The following is a 17,038-nucleotide window of genomic DNA, read 5'->3' as shown; positions in this document are numbered from 1 at the left end:
TTGAATAGTGTAATAATAGAATTATCACAGGGTGAAAATGTAGATTTTAGGATTTTTGGTATGGGGGTTATGGGGACAAGATGGAGGAACTTGGGTGTGTCCAGCCTTTCTTCTTCTTCTTCTTCTTGTTCTCCATTTTCTGCAGTGATGTTGGCACTTTGGGATTGGTTTAGAGTAGAAGTGCTCTGTCTAACATAGGTGATAGGTATTGGGAATTAAGTGTAAATATGTTATACATAGTTTGTAGTATAAAAGGACAACACAGAGCGTCTGTGGCTGCCCTGCTGAGCAGATCTCGTCTGGGCAGAAAGAAAATTTTATAGATAAGAACTAATAAACAACCTCAAGACCGAAAAGTGAAGAGTCCAGACTCATTCTTCAGCCGCGCAGGCCGAAGCAGAGACATCCTGCACATCTCAGGGCAACAATTATCAACAGCAACCCGCGAGTTAGCAGCGTGTGCCGGGAACCCCAGACAGGACACAGCAAGGGACAGGGACAGCCTGTCCCCCACAGGCGGGGCCCAAGGGACAGCCAGGTCACCTCCCTCCGAGTCACCTCCATCCCTCCGGTTCCCGGGACCCCGCACCCGGAAGCGCCGCTCCATAAGAGCCGCGCTTGTCCCCGCGGCCACCAGAGCGCAGTGGCGGCCCGCGGATGGCGGGGACGGCCGGGGACACCGGGCAGGGATGGCTGCAGCCTCCGTCCACCCCGGGAATGCAGCTGCCCTGGAGCAGAAGGGGATGGGGGGGCTCGCTGCTTTCCCCCTGCTCCAAGGACAATGCAGGGTGCACACGCCAGGGGACACAGCTCTGGTGTTGGGAGGGTTTTCTGGGTGCCCGGGGCTGGCAGAGTGGGTGAACGATCACATCACCCCAAGGTGGGCAGTGGCACCCCTTCCCTGCTCGCTGTCCTGCCCTGTCTGCCCCAGCGAAGCTCCCCAGGGCTGGGAGCTGTCACACGGGAGGGACTGGGACAAGGACAAACCTCCTCCCCTTCCCTGACAGGAGAGCACCAGGATGCTCCCAGCCACACAGGAGATGCCTGAGCTGATCCCCGAACGTTTTATTAGGAATGTTCTTGGAGGGAGCCCAGCTAATCCCCATGGCAAGCTGACATTTGTAGTAAATCTCTGCTTTCTGTCAAACACGATTTTCTCGGTGACATTTATGCCTGATGACTTCAAATCACTTGGCCTGCAGTTCTGCTCAGCCCCAGCACCCACAGAGCTGGGAGAGGTGTGCTGGGAGCTCCCACTTGGGATTTTATGGGGAGCTTTAAAATCTTTATGACTCTAAGCCTCTACTTGAAACACGTCCTCCTCTTGAAAACCCAAAATAGCATCAAAGGAGGCTCCTGCTGCAGCAGCAGCATTACCATGCCAAGAACTCTCAGCCTGGCATTGAATCCCGTTCCCCTCTGACCCCAGCATGTTCAGCTGGGCTTGCTGAGTGGCTCTGCTCCCTTAGTGCCTGTATTTCACAATTATCCCAAAGATTGAGCTGTTTCCATCCCATGGATGCCTCCAGGCTCTCCTAACCCTGCATGACCCAGCTCCTGACGTGCTGGGTGTCATTCCAGAAGCACATGGCCACGTGCTGCTGTGGCACTGCTCCCTGTGGAGAATTCCAAGGCAGTTGGAGCAGCAATTCACTGCTGTTATGAAACATGTAATGGTGCTTTGAACTCAGGGAGCACCACTCAGTCCTGCCCAGGGTGCCAAGTGTATCAAAGGGGATTATGGAAGCTCTGAGGGGGAGAACAGGGCATATCCCTGTGAGGGTGGTGAGGCCCTAGCACAGATTGCCTGGATATGCTGTGGCTGCCCTTATAGTGGAGCCCTGGAAAATGTTAAAGATAGACTCTGAAAATGTTGGGCTTTGTGTTTTCCCAGATCACTGCACCTGCATAAGCAGTATGATAAATGATATAATTGTTAGATGTGATGATTGTTTAGTAATTAAATATAATTATTATATAATCATAAGAAGAATCATGAGAATCTATGTTGGAAATTTAAGGGGGGGCTATGCTTGGCTGAAGTCTATGTATACAATAGAACAATATAAGTTTAATAATTAACGTGAAAGTTATATAATGATAGAATATAAAAACATGTTCATCTCGAATGTATAGTCGGAGTCAGATTTGGGTGGAAAATACCCCAGATTCCCAGAGCTCTTAATAAAAAGCACCGACATAATCATTTTCATGATTATGTGTTTCTGAACGCTAACAGCCCCATCACTGGAAGTGTCCAAGGCCAGGCTGGAAGGGGCTTGGAGGAACTTGGGATAGTGGGAGGTGTCCCTGCCCATGGGAGATCAGCTCTAAGGTCCCTCCCACCCAAACTGTTCTGGGATTCTGTGATTCCATGGTGGAGATAAGCAGAGCAGGACAGTGCAGCAAAATGAGAGGAGCGCATCTGGGGCAGAGCCAGACACCAAGCCCCTGAGCTACTCACAGCTGGATGTCCAGGAAGAGCCTCTTCTCCTCGCCCACATGGATCCTCCAGATGCAATCCTCCCCCTCCGTGTAGGGCTCCGGCCAGTTGGGGGACAGGATCACCCCGGCCACAGCAGTCAGCTCCCCTCCACACGTGGCTGTGGGGGCAAAGGGGTGTCAGGGCTCAGTGGGGACCCAGAGGTGTCACCCCACACCCGGCAGTGCCCAGGGGCAGGGCTGACCTCGGCACAGCGGCTCCGTGTCGTTCCAGTAGGGGTCCCGCATGTTGATGCACTCGATGACAGCGGGGCCCTGCTCCAGGGAGTGCCCGGGGTCGCAGGTGAACTCCACGGTGGTGCCCAGGTTGTAGGTGGGGTCAGAGGTGGTGAAGTTCCCGTTCTGGATGTAGGGCTCGTAGCAGTGGCCCCGCTCAAAGGCTGGAAGACATCCCTGTTAGCTGTAGGGACACGGAGCTGCTCCCTTCTCGTTGAGCTTCCCCAGGCCCTGCTGGTGTCCCCATGAGAACCTGAGCCCTGCATCCCCTCCTGAAAGGATGGCCTCTTCTAGGGAGTGTTCTACAGGCAATTAGGATTAACAACAATTTACCTATTCTGAGCCACACAGGCCTCAGAAGCAAAATGTAAACAATGATTATCTGCTGCTGTGGAATGCAACAGGTGGATCTGTGATTGATCGCATGTGGCTTCTAATTAATGGCCAATCACAGTCCAGCTGTCCAGACTGTCTCGGTCAGCCACAAGCCTTTGTTATCATTCCTTTTCTATTCCTAGCTAGCCTTCTGATGAAATCCTTTCTTCTATTCTTTTAGCATAGTTTAAATATAATATATATAATAAAATAATAAATCAGCCTTCTGATTTATTATATTTATTATAATAGATAATATATAATATTATATATACAATATATTATATATATAGTATATTATATATTATATATATTATATATTATATATATTATATATTGTATATAATATAAAATTTATTACATATTATATGTAATATATTATATATTATATATATTATATGTGATATATATTATATATAATATAGATAAAATATATTAAATATGTTTATTTATTTATTTATTATAATAAATCAGCCTTCTGAAACATGGAGTCAACATTCTCATCTCTTCCCTCATCCTAAAACCCCTGCAAACACCACCACAACCCACAGCTGGAGTCGGGGACACCCCAAAACAACAGATTTGCCTCATCCTAGCTGAGCCAGGCACCACCCCGGGGCCCAGCACGGGGACACAGCACCTTCGAAGCGGATGTTGAAGGCGGTGGCAGCCGCAGGCTCCTCAGCAAGGAAATCGATCCGGATGGAGGAGCCATCGCTGATGACTCCCTCGAAGGGGACACTGTCGGCGCGCAGTGAGTCGTAGAGCACGGCCGAGCGGTTGGTGTCCCCGCTGTACACCACCATCCTGCGGGGACACGGGGCATGGGACATAGGACAGCGCCCCTCAGTCCCACCCAGGCACGAGGGGAGGGAGCTGGAGCGGCTGGGATAAACTGGGGGCTTCCAGGTTTTGGTGTATTTTGGGGTTTTCTTTCCGAAACAGACTGTCCGAATGAGAACCTGACCATGGAGAGGCTGGAGTGTGTCCAGGGATGGGAATGGAGCTGGAGCACCAGGAAAGGGGCTCAGCCTGGAGAAAAGGAGGCTCAGGGAGGACCTTGCGGCTCTGCACAGCTCCCTGACAGGAGGGGACAGCCTGAAGGGGTCAGGCTCTGCTCCCCGGGAACAGGGATAGGATGAGAGGAAATGGCTTGTGTCAGAGAAGGTGTAGACTGGATATCAAGGATATCAGGGAAAATTTCTTTCCCAAAAGGGCTGATAAGCATTGAAACAGGCAGCCAGGGGCAGTGATGGAGTTCCCATCCCTGGAGGGGTTTAACAGCTGTGTGTAAGTATGGAGACATAGTTTAGTGGTGGACTTGGCAGTGTTGGGGGACAGTTGAACTCAGTTATCTCAGAGGGCTTTCCCAACCCAAATAATTCCATTTTTCTATGTTTAGTGCCCAGCAACAGGCCCTCTCCTCACCCTGTGCAGACAAGTCCCTCTGGGATCTCTCTGCAGTTCCAGGGCTGTGGGGAAACAGCCCCTGGAGCCTCACCTGTCCTTCTCAGTCAGCAGGAGCTTCTCAAAGTGCAGGTGCAGCTTCTGTCCCGGGGGGGCCCCGATGGCCCAGACGCAGTACATGCTGCCAGACTGGTTCCCGCTGTAGCTGGGGGACAGCACGCGGCCGATGGTGGCATTGTGCACTGTCCCTCCACAGGGAGCTGCAACACAGAGCACAGCCCCGCTGGCACGTGGCATTTGTGCTCCCAGGGCACAAACCTCTTGCCTGGCTCTGCTTTGCTCTGTCTGCACATATTTATACTCACACACAGACACAAAATCCTAATTTCCTTTCACTTTGCTGCACAACCAGGGGACAGATTCTGCTGTCACTGCCTGACCACCTGAGGCACTGCTCTCACCCCCTCCCTGTCGCCACATTTCTCTTCACAGAGAAAAACAAGGCACAGTTCTTGGCAAGAATATTTCTGGCTTTCACGTGCTCTGAACCTCAGACAAAGGAAAAACAATTCTTATCTCATTTGCTGCTCCTATGTTGTTCACAAGTGGAAAGCATTGTGGAAGATTGTTCACCTGAAGGGAATTGATAATTGGATTCTGGTGTGAGTGTTTTGATCCACTGACCAATTGGATCCAGGTGTGTGTGTTGGGACTGTGAGCTGACAGTCACGAGATGCTGTGCAGTGGAGTGCTTGGCAGATTCAGTTTAGATGTAATGTAATATAGTATATAATAATATACTATAAATAATAAGTAATTAATTAGCCCCCTGATAAGATGGAATCCTGCTCATCATTTCTCCTGGACATCAGGCAAAAATACCACCAATACCTCCCAAAACTGCATTCATCTCATGAGACAAAGACAGGGGCTCATGTTTCCCTCAATGGGGCCCAGTTTCCCAGCACGGGGCTGGGATATGCAGGTACCTGAGCAGATGGGCTCGGGGCTGCTCCAGTGTGGCCGGGATGCGTTGATGCAGGTCAGCATGCGGGGGCCCTGCAGCTCGTAGCCCAGGTGGCAGTGGAAGTGAGCGATGCCACCCGAGTGCAGATCCATCACCGTCACATCCCCAAAGTCAGGCCTCCGTGGGAAGTTGCAGCTCAGCATAAACACTGGAACAGGCACACATTGGGAGCTCAGGGCTCAGCTGCTCCCAGCCACCCCGTGGGGACGTGCTGGATGTGCCCACGTGTCACACAGAGCAGCAGCAGAGCACCACCAACCCCCCCACTGCTGCCGCTTCCCCACCTGTTACTGCTCCTGCCCAGACCCAGTTTCTATTTTAAAAATAATTTGCTGGAACTCATTTATTTTTTAAAGCTCTTCGAGGTAAAAAATAGACTGGCAGTGTGAGTGTGTGCAGGAGGAGCTGCTGCATGGGGACAGAAACGGGGCAAGATGAGTGTGAGAGGCACAGCCAGCGCCAGGCTTGGGGACATCAGGGCACACTGAACCCTCTACCCTGGGCACAACACCCACAGGCAGGGGGTGAAACAGGAGCGTGGCTGGTTTGTGGGGGCACAGCCCGCTGGTTTGACCCTGCAGCCAAGCGGGACTGACCCCAAACTCCCCCTCATTACCCACCCTGGTAGTGGAGCTGGAAGGTCCCCACCACGTCGTCCTGGAAGGTGCGGAAGTAGACGGAGATGGTGTTGGTGGGGCTGCGGATCACCTGGCCCTCCACCAGGAGGGTCTGGTTGGCTAAGACCACCAGGGCATCGCCGTCCACACCACGGATGGACAGCACCTCCCCATCTGACAGGTTCACGCTCTTCACCTGCGGGAACAGAGCCGGGACCCCAGGGTCACATCCCAGCCCATCACACACACCCAGAGCGTCACACCAGCACAGTGCTGCCACAAAACCAGGGCACTCCTCAGGCTTTGGTGCTCACCACCCACCCCGTGCACCAGGAAACCTCCCCAGGATCCCTCACCCCACTGAGGAGTGCTCGGGGAGCCACACAGCAAGTGCATCTAATGAGCAGTTCCAAAAGGCTTTAATTATTATTTGGAAATAGCTGAGCAGTAACCTCACATTTACATTTCACGTCCATTTAGCTTAATAAATGGGCTCATATTTCAGCAGAAAGATGCTCATCAGACCATTTGTTTCCCTGAGTGTGTGAGGCCTCAGGCTCTATATTTAGCACCAGCCCAGCCGTGATTGGGAGCGCTCCTGACGATGTTGTGACTGCAGGGATTTGTGGCTGCTGTCACCGCCGTGCCCACCTCCCCCTGGCACATGGGGCTGGGATGTGCCCTGCTCCAAGGGCACTGCATGGAGCCACCCCAAGACTCAGCATCCTGAGCTTGCTCCTGAAGGAAATCCTTGGAAATGCTCCTTCCTCACTGCAAAGCTGGATTAACATCCCCAGGGTGGTTCAGAACATGCCTGGGTTCACCCCAGCCCATGTTTCAGTCCAAGAGGAGCTGATTTTGCCTTATTTTTCCAGCTGGGTCCTGGAAGGGAAAAGCATTTTCTGGAGCACAGGCTATGTGCAACTCTGACCCCCAGCCTGCCCTGGGTCATTTCTTCTTTTCTAGATATTGTTCCCAAAACGTGCCCCCCACCAGCATGGCCAGCACACACTGTGGCTGATGGGATGGCTCAGATCTGATTATTAATAAATGGCATTGATTAAGTGTTATTTGGGTGAATTATTTGGAGTCCAGGGATCCAAGCAGGCTCCATATGACGCCAACAATTTCCCCAGCTCCCACTGAGACAGAGCTTTGCTTCTCCAGCTGGGTCTGGATCCCTGCAAAGATTTTTCCAAGGTGTTTCTAGCAGATTTTGTTCTGCTTGAAGCCAAACCTGTTCCCCAGCTGGGTCCTTCCAGAGCTGGTGACACAGAGCCAAATCACTGTGGGAAATTGGGAAGGGGATTCAGGGGAGCAGCTGGAGCAGGCAGAGCCCTGCAGAAGGGAGGAAGCTGGGGATGACTGCTGGGTGCCACAGGGGGAGCAGCTGGAGCAGGCAGGGCTCTGCAGAAGGGAGGAAGCTGGGGATCAGTGCTGGGTGTCACACACACACTCAGTTCCACCTCGGTGGAACCAGGGGAGCAGGGTGTCACAAATGCTGTTCCCTGTGCCAGCACCAGGCTGGCATTCCCAGAGGAGCCTGGAGTGAGCAGGGAGTGCAGACTCTGCCGTGGCCCCGTGCCAGGGAGCGTCAGCCCTGCGAGAGGGACCATATGTGCGAGATCCTGCCAGGGGCTGGGAGCACGGGCTCTGACTTCAATCACTGCCTGCACCCACAGCAGCTCCTCCAGAGCCTTGGGAAGGCAGCAGGGATCTTCCAGTCAGGCTGCCAGCCTCGCTCACCCACTGGGAAAAAAACCTCTTCAGGGAAATTCTATCTCCTGCCAACAAGATTCAAGAATTTTAAAAATAAATGTAATTTCACCAAGGAGAGCTGGCTGCTCCCAGCTCCCAGGGCTGCCGTGGCACAGGCAGGGACACAGCTGTCCCTGGAATGCTGAGAGGGGTGCAGGGAGGGGCAGTGAGCTGAGCAGGGACCCTGAGCTCTCACACAGCTCAGGGCAGCTCCCAGCCTTTCCCAGACCATGCCTGACATCCAGGCTTTGTCCTCCCTGCAGCGAGTGAGGGTCTGGCTCCAAAAAAAGTGGAGTGTCCCTGTGTCCTCCTGCAGGGCTCCCAGTGCCTGCAGGAGCAGTTTTGGAATGTCACAGGCATTCCTGCCATCACCAGGCTGTCCCATTCCTGTCCCAGGGGCTTCTCTCTGCTCCTGCAGAGCCTTTAATGAGATCCCCAGGGTAAGAGGCAGCTACAGGAGCTGGGAATCCAATCCAAACCCCTCTGATGGGACCCCACACCCCAGGTTATCCAGTGCCTTCCCTTTGGAATTCACCTCCTGCAGCACAGGGCACTGCCAGCTGCAGATCAGGCCATGCTCCACCAGCCCCGACCTGCTGTTGTGATTTAATTTGTCTGCAATGCTCCAAAGCATCAGCAAAGCAAAATGCAAAGCTTGTGGGGGGGTGGAGAGGCCAATTTTATGCTCCATTAAAACCTCAGCTCGCAACAGAGCGAGGTCAGGAGTGGTGTCACCTGATGGATTATGGACAGAGGCGAATTTACAGCAGAGCAGCCTCTCTTTAGCACCCTGTGGATCTGAGGAGACAGTTGCTGTGTCCAGTTACTTTTCCACTGCCATGGAGAAGTGGCTGAGCTGCTCAGACTCTCCAGGGCTCAGCCTGCACCACTGCTGCTCCCAGGGCAACATTACTACCAGGGCTGGCAGCCGCGGTGACTTTGGGGCCAGCCCCTGCCTGTGCCCACCATGGGGACAGCAGGGACAACCGTGCTGGAGCTCCAGCTCCTTTTAATGCACGCTTTTCATTACACAAAGTGCAGGGATTTAAATTGGATGCAAATGGTGACACGGGGAAATCACGAGAAGAAAGGATTGCAGGCAGCATGGAGACGCTGGGCTGGTTTCACCTGGACAGGGTTTGGAGTGGGCAGAGGCCCCAGCCCTGCTTGCAGCCTCACCAGGCTGAGGGATGCTCGTTTTGGGGGGAGCTGATGGTGCAATATTCACATCAGCTTGGTGAGACCCCCTGCTCTGATGGGTGGGAATTTACTGGGCACCTGCCCCAGCCAGAGAAGGAACCTGGGCTGCCCTCCTGAGCATCCTGCACCCTCAGAGCCACCCAAACCCCTCCCTGACAATGGGGGGTGCAGAGGGCAGAGATCTGGTGCCCCCATCCCACCCAGTTCCTTTTAACAACCTGCTGCCAGCGCCTCTTGGTTAAATTAATTGCGTGACATTTACAGAGTTTGATCATCGCTGACATTCAGGATGTTCCAGCTCCCTCATTGAGTTCATTTATTACAAAGCCTCAGAAAAAAAATCTATTTTTTCCCCCTGAAAGGGATATTTTATCAAGTGAAGGTGCCCAGGACAGAGGTGCCCAAGGCTTGGCATCATTTGCTGCAGTGACCAGTTGTGGCATTCACATTCTCTGGAAAAATCCCTTTCCCCAGGGTTTTTCTCTTGGGAAGCTAAGAAGCCTCAGAGGAAAAGGAAAACAGTTCTTATCTCATTTGCTTCTCCTGTGTTTTGCTGCTTTGGAATTTAGTTGGAGAATGTTTATCTGTGGTGGTGTTCACAGAGAACCCAGGACGAGGGAAGAGATGAGAATCTTGACTCCATGTTTCAGAAGGCTGATTTATTATATTATATTAAATTATATTGATAATGATATTAAATTAATGATATTAAATTATATTAAAATAAAATTGTATATTAAAGCTATACTAAAAGAAAAAGGATTTCACCAGAAGGCTTGAAAGGAATAGAAAGGAATGGAATGATAATAAAATCTTGTGACTGTTCACAGCCTCGACACAGGTGATTATCATTGGTCATCAAGTAAAAACAATTTCGCAAGCTGGGTAAACAACCCTCCAAATCACATTCCAAAGCAGCAAAACATGAGGAAGCTGAAGAATCTCAGCTTCTCAGGAGAAAAGATCCTAACAAAAAGATTTTTCATAAAATATGTCTGTAACATTTATCCAACAGGTGATTGTTTCATTGGCTTTCTGATGAGAATTGTTTTAACTTATTGGCCAACTGGGGCCAAGCTGTGTCGAGACTCTGGAGAGAGTCAGGAGTTTTCATTATTATCTTTTTAGCATTTAGTAAGTATCCTTTCTGTATTCTTTAGTATAGTATAGTATTCGTTAATATAATATAGCATCATAAAATAATAAATTAGCCTTCTGAGAACCAGGATTAAGATTCATCCTTCCTTCCTTCGTCTGGGGGCAATGCAAATACAAAACCAGTGGGTCTGGCTGTGGGGCCAGCCCAGGGCAGGGCTCACCTGGAGCTCGACGCCGTAGCCGGTGTAGACGGTGACGTTGTAGGTGCACTGCAGGTACCCGTGCAGGGGCAGGGGGGGATAATCCGTGGAGTCAATGTAGCCCTCAGGCTCGTGGAAGCTCATGCTGCAGAGCACTGAGAGGACACAAACAGGGTCACACCAAGGGCATTTCACTCCCACACCCCAAAACCCTAACTGTGCCCCATCAGTGATCCCATGGAGTTACAGAATCACAGAGTGGTTTGGGTTGGAAGGGACATTAAAGCCCAACCCTTGCCATGGGCAAGGACCCCTTCCACTAGACCAGATTGCCACAAGCTCCATCCAACCTGGCCTTGGACATTTCCAGGGTTTCAGGGGCAGCCACAGCTTCTCTAGGCAGCCTCTGCCAGGGCCTCACTACCCTTATACAGAAGAATTTCTCTCCAAAATCTCATCTAACCCTGTCTCTGGCAGTGGGAAGCCATTCCTCCTTTCCTGACACTCTATGCCTTGTCTAAATTCCCTGTCCAGCTCTCTTGAAGCCCTTTAGGAACTGGAAGGAGCTCTAAGCTCTTCCTGAAGCCTTCTCCCAGCACTCCCACCCACGACAAGTATTCCATCCCTCCAGTCATAAAGTGAATGAAGAGCAGAAGATTTTAGGCACCCCCCCAAACCCAAGCAGTGGCCTGATTTTGGGAGGGGTTGCCTAAACACAGTTGTGCTTTGCTCCCTACCAGTGCCACAGCCCCATGTCCATGTTCAGCTCACCTGGGGTGGGCTCTGTGGTGGTGACAGTGGTGGTGACGATGGTGGACGTGGTGGTTTCCTGGCTCTCCTCCGGCACAGAGCCATGCGCATCCCTCTCTGTGCCCTTGGTTTGGATAACACCAGCTGGAGCCACAGTGGAAGCCTCTCCAGCATCTCCTGTGCTGTCAGAGAGGGCTGGGGGCAGGCTGGAAGGGGAGATCTGCAGCGTGGGGTGGCTGGTGGTGGCCTGCTCCGCCCAGGGCAGCTCGGGGGGGCTCTGCTCCGTGTCCTCTGCTGGCACCCGCAGCCCTGGGGCGGCCGTGGGGAGCCTGGAGCTCCGTGGGCTGGCTGGGGAGGCAGTCCCAGGGGGCCCTGCCGGGGTGGGCTTCAGCCTTGGGTGCTTCCTTCCTGTGTTTCCTTGCTTCAGAGCTGGTGGCTTTTTCTTAACAGGGGAAGTTTGTTTGGCATCAGGTCTGGGGGCAGCGGTGGCTGTAGGCAGGAGTGGCGTGGTCTCCTCCGGGGCTGGCAGGAGGTTGAGGGCAGTGCCCTGCCCCTGCTCTCCAACTCCAGGGTCTGGACCCACAGCATGCCCAAAATCCTCAGCTCCACCAGTCAAACCAGTGCTGTGCCCCAGCTCTGCAGCTCCACCACTCGTCTTCTCCAGGGGTTCATCCACAGCCAGAGGGTCCGGGCTGGCCGGCACCAGCGCTGCCCCCGATCCGCTGTCTGCAAGAAACAGGGAGAAGTGGGACTTGGGCAAAGCTGGGCACCAAAATAGATATTTTGTGTGCTGCTGGTGTGAAATCAGCCCCCTGGGAAGCTGCAGGAACACCCACCACTTCCCAAAGAAGGAACGAGCAGCCCCCACAGCACAATACACCCACCTCCAGGCACCACCGTGTTGGGCAAACCCAACCCAACATTTATGGGAACAGGGATGGGCAGGAAATAGCCAATGACCAAAGCCACCCAGCACCGCTCTGGCCAGGGGGTAATTGCACAAATACAGATTTATCCCCCGCTGTGGGGTGACCGGGCTGTGATCCATGGGCTGGAATTCGCCATGAGCTCTGTGAGACGCCGCAAAGAGCTCGGAGCGCCCGAGAGTCAACGCTTTCCATGGAAACAGCAGTTGCCAGGGAAAGCACTTAATGCACACTACTTAAACACCATCATTCCAGCCCCCTCGTGTCCCCTGGGAGGGTTTGGAGCCCATGGAATGAAAGGTGTCTGTCCCTCTGTGGGCACAGGGGGTCTGCAAACCCCCAGCCCCATTGCTGGCCAAGCAACAACTGAGCCCTAAAGCAGCTCCAGCTGCTGTGACACGCCTGTGGTGGCAGCCAGGACGTGTGGCCACCACAGCACCAGCTCTCCATGGGATGGAGCCTGGAGCAGCGGTCAGGGTTCCCTTCCCAAGCAGACTCCAGATAAACTTGGGCTCACCTCAGCAGTAACTTTAAACCAAAGCACAACTCTTGGGTTGCATTTAACTTGATGTTTTCTGTTTCAAATTCTGCTAATTAAGGTAGGACTGGAATGAAAAGGAGGGGGAAAAATTGAGGTTTTTTGTGGGAATTCTGAAACACAGGGACACTGTGGGTGCCACTGCCCAGGGGGAGCGAGGGAGGGCACAAGCAGCCTGTGCAGAGGGACTGAGCAGCGCTCAAAACTGACTTTGCTCCATCTCCTGGAAAACAGAAGCAGTTTCTGACAAGAACCAAAGATAAGGAACACAACAGGGAAAGGCAAAAGCTGAATTAGCCTGAAGGATGGAGCTGGCAAAACTCTGGCTGTCCCTACACTGCTCATTGGTACAGGAGAGTCCTTGGACACTCTGCTGGTGCCTGGGCAGGTCCTTTGTCTCCGGGACAAGTAATTTCACCCTGCTGCAGCCACCAGCAAACCTGTCCTGGCCCCCCAAGGGCTCCCTGGCCTCTCCTGCTGTTTGCCACAAATTAAAGCATTAATTCTTTAATTACCAAGTGGTTCAGCAAATCCATCTCCCATTCCCTGAGCGCATTAGGAGACATTTCACACACATCATCTGCAACCATCAGCTTGTGCCAGCTCTGAATAATCATCCCCCCAGGAAGGCTGGGTGCCTCAGTGTCCCCACAATTCTGGGGGACCAGAAGCTTTCACGCCAGGAGCTTCCACACCTTCTGGTTTTTTCTTGGTGTCTCTGCTTCTCTCTCCATCCCACCCTGGGCTTCCATGGGCACCCTGCCATGAGCTGATGGGGTGGAATGTCCCCAAGGCCATGCCACTGGCAGCTCTCCTTCCCTGAGAAGTTTTGCAGGGCTGTCCAGGGTTCTTCTCTTCCTCTCCCACCCCAAGGCCAGGAGGAGCAGTGGGTGGTTGCTCTCCCATGGCCCAGGTGACAATTTCAGGGCTCTGCAGCAAGAAGTTTTGTCCATGATGGGAGAGGATGAGGCTCTCAGACAGGGAGAAAGCACCAGGAAGGGAGAGGGCTCACTGGCTGGTAGGACAGGGTAGGACATTCTGGGACATTCTGGGACACCAGCTCACAGCAGAACAGTCAAGGATCCCGAATCCTTAAAGCCAACACATTCCTAAAAACAACAACCCTGCATCCCCTCCGTTATTTGTCATGTGAACCCTAATTCTTAATGGATTGTGCCTTTAAACCATATTTTATGCTTTTGGAAAGCTGACTAATTCCTTATTAGATCCTTTGCCAGGATGCATTTACTCGATTTTGTCCTTAACAAAGCATGAAATAAAACACTCTGTAAAGCGACTCCTTAATGAGCCACTAAACACGCCGCAGTTTGTAAAGGGCAAATGCATTCCAGGGAAGGGGAGAGGGCTGGAGCAGGGGAGGGGCAGGCACAGGGCATCGGGGATCAATAAGGGCTTATTCCACATTATCAGAAAGAGAATTGATTGTGGATTTCAGCTCCTGATTGATTACCATCCCCAAACCTCCCTCCCCATGGAGCTCGTTGCTGCCCCACAGCCCCACAGCCCCCTGATTCCTGCCTGGAGCCCTTTTGGGAAGCAGAACTGAATATTCCCATCCTTAAGGAAGGACTGCAGTGGGTTTCCATGTTTGCAAGGCCAGGGTGGGATTTGGTGAGATCCTTTCCACACTGATCTGAATTCCAACAGCCATTCCACCCCGTCCAAGGCCCATGGGCTGATCGTGGCCACACAGGACCCTCCCCAGCTGCCAAAACCCATCCTGCTCTGCACAGGTGATCAATCCAGAGCTGCTGGAAGAGAAATGGTCACCTTGAATGGTTTGACCTTGATCTAATCTGGAAATAGGAAATAAACACTATTGAGATGCACAAGGGGTTTGTCTTGTACCCTGATCAAGAGCTCTCCAAGGGCAGCTTGGCACTGGAAAGCCTTCTCCAAACCCCTGTGTGAAAAATGCCTATTTTATGATAGGGTTTTCACAAACATTAAAAAGAATATTATATGTGTTACATTAGAAAGTTATGCTGTATTAATTTTCTTAAGTAGTGTGTTAAATATAGTTTTAGGTTATAACATAATGTTAAAATAGAAACTATGCTGTGTAAGATACTTTTTTTTAAAGAAAGGACTTGCACAGAGATAGCAGCCACAGGACACCTGAATCTTTCAGAGGAAGAGAATATTTTACTCTCTTATCAGAAGAAATGAACTTCTTCCTGCATTGCTGGGCCATGAAGAGCTGTTAGGATTAAGAGGAAGAAGTTGATGCTGACCAGACAGAAGCCTGTGTTTGAATGGAATTTATGCATCATGCATGAGGTGTATGAATGTGCAACAGGCTGTTGTTTGTAAGGGTTAATCCTCTGTTAACATGAGTCCTTTTTCAGGCTTATTTTGCCCAGAAAAAGGTACCTGGACTGTCCATAACTCTTTGTTTTTATTGTCTCATATTGTCCTATCCAAAGTATCCAAATTATCATTGCTCTAATTATATTGCTATTTTTATAATTTTTATAACCATTTTATTAGTAGTAAACTTTTAATTCTTTTTATTAGTAGTAATATTATGTATTTATTATTATATTATATTATATTACTTATTATAAAATTATAATATTTTTATAATATTATAATATTGAATATTAGTAATATTGTATTATTAGTAAACTTTTTAAATAAAAAAAAATACAAATGATTGGCATTTTTCACACATGTTAACCTTGGTGGTGGTCCTGCAGCCATGGCTACCCCCAAGGGTGGCACAGGGGGCTCTGTGCCCTGCCCATGGGCACAGCAGCTGCTCCTGCAGGATGGGCCAGGCTGGGCCAGGACAGTTTGGAGCACAAAGTGACCTTATCAGGGAAGGACAGCTGGTCTCCAGGCCTATTCTGGGCCGTGCCTGGGTGTGTGCAAACCCTGCAGGAAGCTGGGCTCCGGGGAGGGAGGATGTCTCCATCAGCCCCCACAGTTTATACTTAGCCGAGGAGGAAGCGCTGGTGCCGGGCCTGGGCTGTGTGTGGGAGCTGCCAGAGGGGCACAGCCCCATCCCAGGGCTGGGCTGGTGGCACCAGGCTCTCCAGGGCACCAGGTGATTAAGGAATTAATGCTTTAACTTGTGGCAAGCAACAGGAGAGACCCAACAGCAGGACAGGAGGGGTGGCAGGGCAGCAGCTCCCGGAGCATCTCCTCTCACACAGACAACGCACTGGGTGTTGGCAGGGTACCAACACACATCAGCAGAGAGGCACCAAAATCCTCCTACCCAGCCCCAAAATCCTCCTACCCAGCCCCAAAATCTCCTCCCCAGCCCCAAAATCCTCTCCCCAACTCCAAAGCTTCATCCCCATGCAAGAGTGTCCCCAGTACCCCCAGCCAGGCCCACGTCCCGTGGCCAGCACATGGCTGCTACTCCAGTGGCACCAGGAGAATCTGATTGCCAAGATACCTCAGCCAGAGGGGTTTAGAGGAATTAGAGAGCTGCAAATGCCTGATAAAAGGCTGCTGGAATTATCACAAAGGCCTCGTTTCGCTGCTGTGCTCCCGAAAGAGCCGAAGCAGGAGTAGCCCTATCGCAGCTCCCGTTACTAATGCCGATGGTATCGCCCTGAGCGCTCGCTCCAGGGAGGGCAGCAGGATTGCTCCAGCTCAGGAATCACTGTCCAGAAGGGTTTAGGATCTGATTGTAGCAGAAATGAATAAAGCTGATCCAGGCACTATTAGTGGTGGTGTTCAGCTCTGCGTGTGTGATGGGCTCAGGTGCATTCAGAGGTGATGGGCTGGGGTAATCCTGCCCAGAGATGCTGCTGGCATCATATCCAAGGCCTCGTGGGGAGCTGGGATTTATCCTGCACTGCCCAGCACCCTCTGCATGAAGGCTGAGCCTCTGGAGTTCCCCATTCCCATATGGTTGATGCAGGAGGGTTGGCAGGAACTGCCCTGCACCTGTGTGGAGGAATGGGATCACAATGAATTCATCCAGATCTTGGATAAAGCAGGGAGGCCAAGGCCAGGTCCTGGTGTGTCAAAGACATCTTTTATGAAAAATCCTTTCCTTAGGAATTTTTCCTCCTGAGAAGCTGAGAGGCATCAGGAACAAAATGTAAACATTGATTATCTGCTGCTGTGGAATGCAACAGGTGCATCTGTGATTGGTCTCATGTGGTTGTTTCTAACTAATGGCCAATCACAGTCAGCTGGCTCAGACTCTCAGCCCAAGCCACAAGCCTTTATTATCATTCTTTCTTTTTCTATTCTTAGCTAGCCTTCTGATGAAATCCTTTCTTCTATTCTTTTAGTATAGTTTTAATATAATATATATCATAAAATAATAAATCAAGCCTTCTGAAACATGGAGTCAGATCCTTGTCTCTTCCCTCATCCTCAGACCCCTGTGAACACCATCACACTGGTGAAATCTTACATCACTGGGGGGCTGGGGGGTG

The 17,038-nt window shown here is 51.4% G+C and overlaps 1 protein-coding gene across 2 annotated transcripts in view; it reads right to left on the bottom strand.

Moving 5' to 3' along the window:
- SEZ6L (seizure related 6 homolog like) overlaps window positions 1–17,038 on the bottom strand; it is a 41,398-nt gene that overhangs the window by 4,884 nt on the left and 19,476 nt on the right. For both annotated transcript variants that reach the window (XM_064726620.1, XM_064726621.1), the window contains exons 2-9: window positions 11,172–11,876; window positions 10,422–10,555; window positions 6,148–6,340; window positions 5,490–5,675; window positions 4,595–4,760; window positions 3,734–3,900; window positions 2,688–2,882; window positions 2,465–2,603 (exon numbers count right to left, since the gene is read on the bottom strand). In XM_064726620.1, coding sequence (XP_064582690.1) covers window positions 2,465–2,603; window positions 2,688–2,882; window positions 3,734–3,900; window positions 4,595–4,760; window positions 5,490–5,675; window positions 6,148–6,340; window positions 10,422–10,555; window positions 11,172–11,876 — 1,885 coding nt within the window. The remainder of the gene's footprint in view (window positions 1–2,464; window positions 2,604–2,687; window positions 2,883–3,733; window positions 3,901–4,594; window positions 4,761–5,489; window positions 5,676–6,147; window positions 6,341–10,421; window positions 10,556–11,171; window positions 11,877–17,038) is intronic.

This window comes from Zonotrichia leucophrys, chromosome 15, assembly GCF_028769735.1.
Source record: "Zonotrichia leucophrys gambelii isolate GWCS_2022_RI chromosome 15, RI_Zleu_2.0, whole genome shotgun sequence".
Lineage (NCBI taxonomy): Eukaryota > Metazoa > Chordata > Aves > Passeriformes > Passerellidae > Zonotrichia > Zonotrichia leucophrys.
Note: the sequence above shows the minus strand (reverse complement) of the source record. Positions and strands in the feature narration are given on the sequence as shown.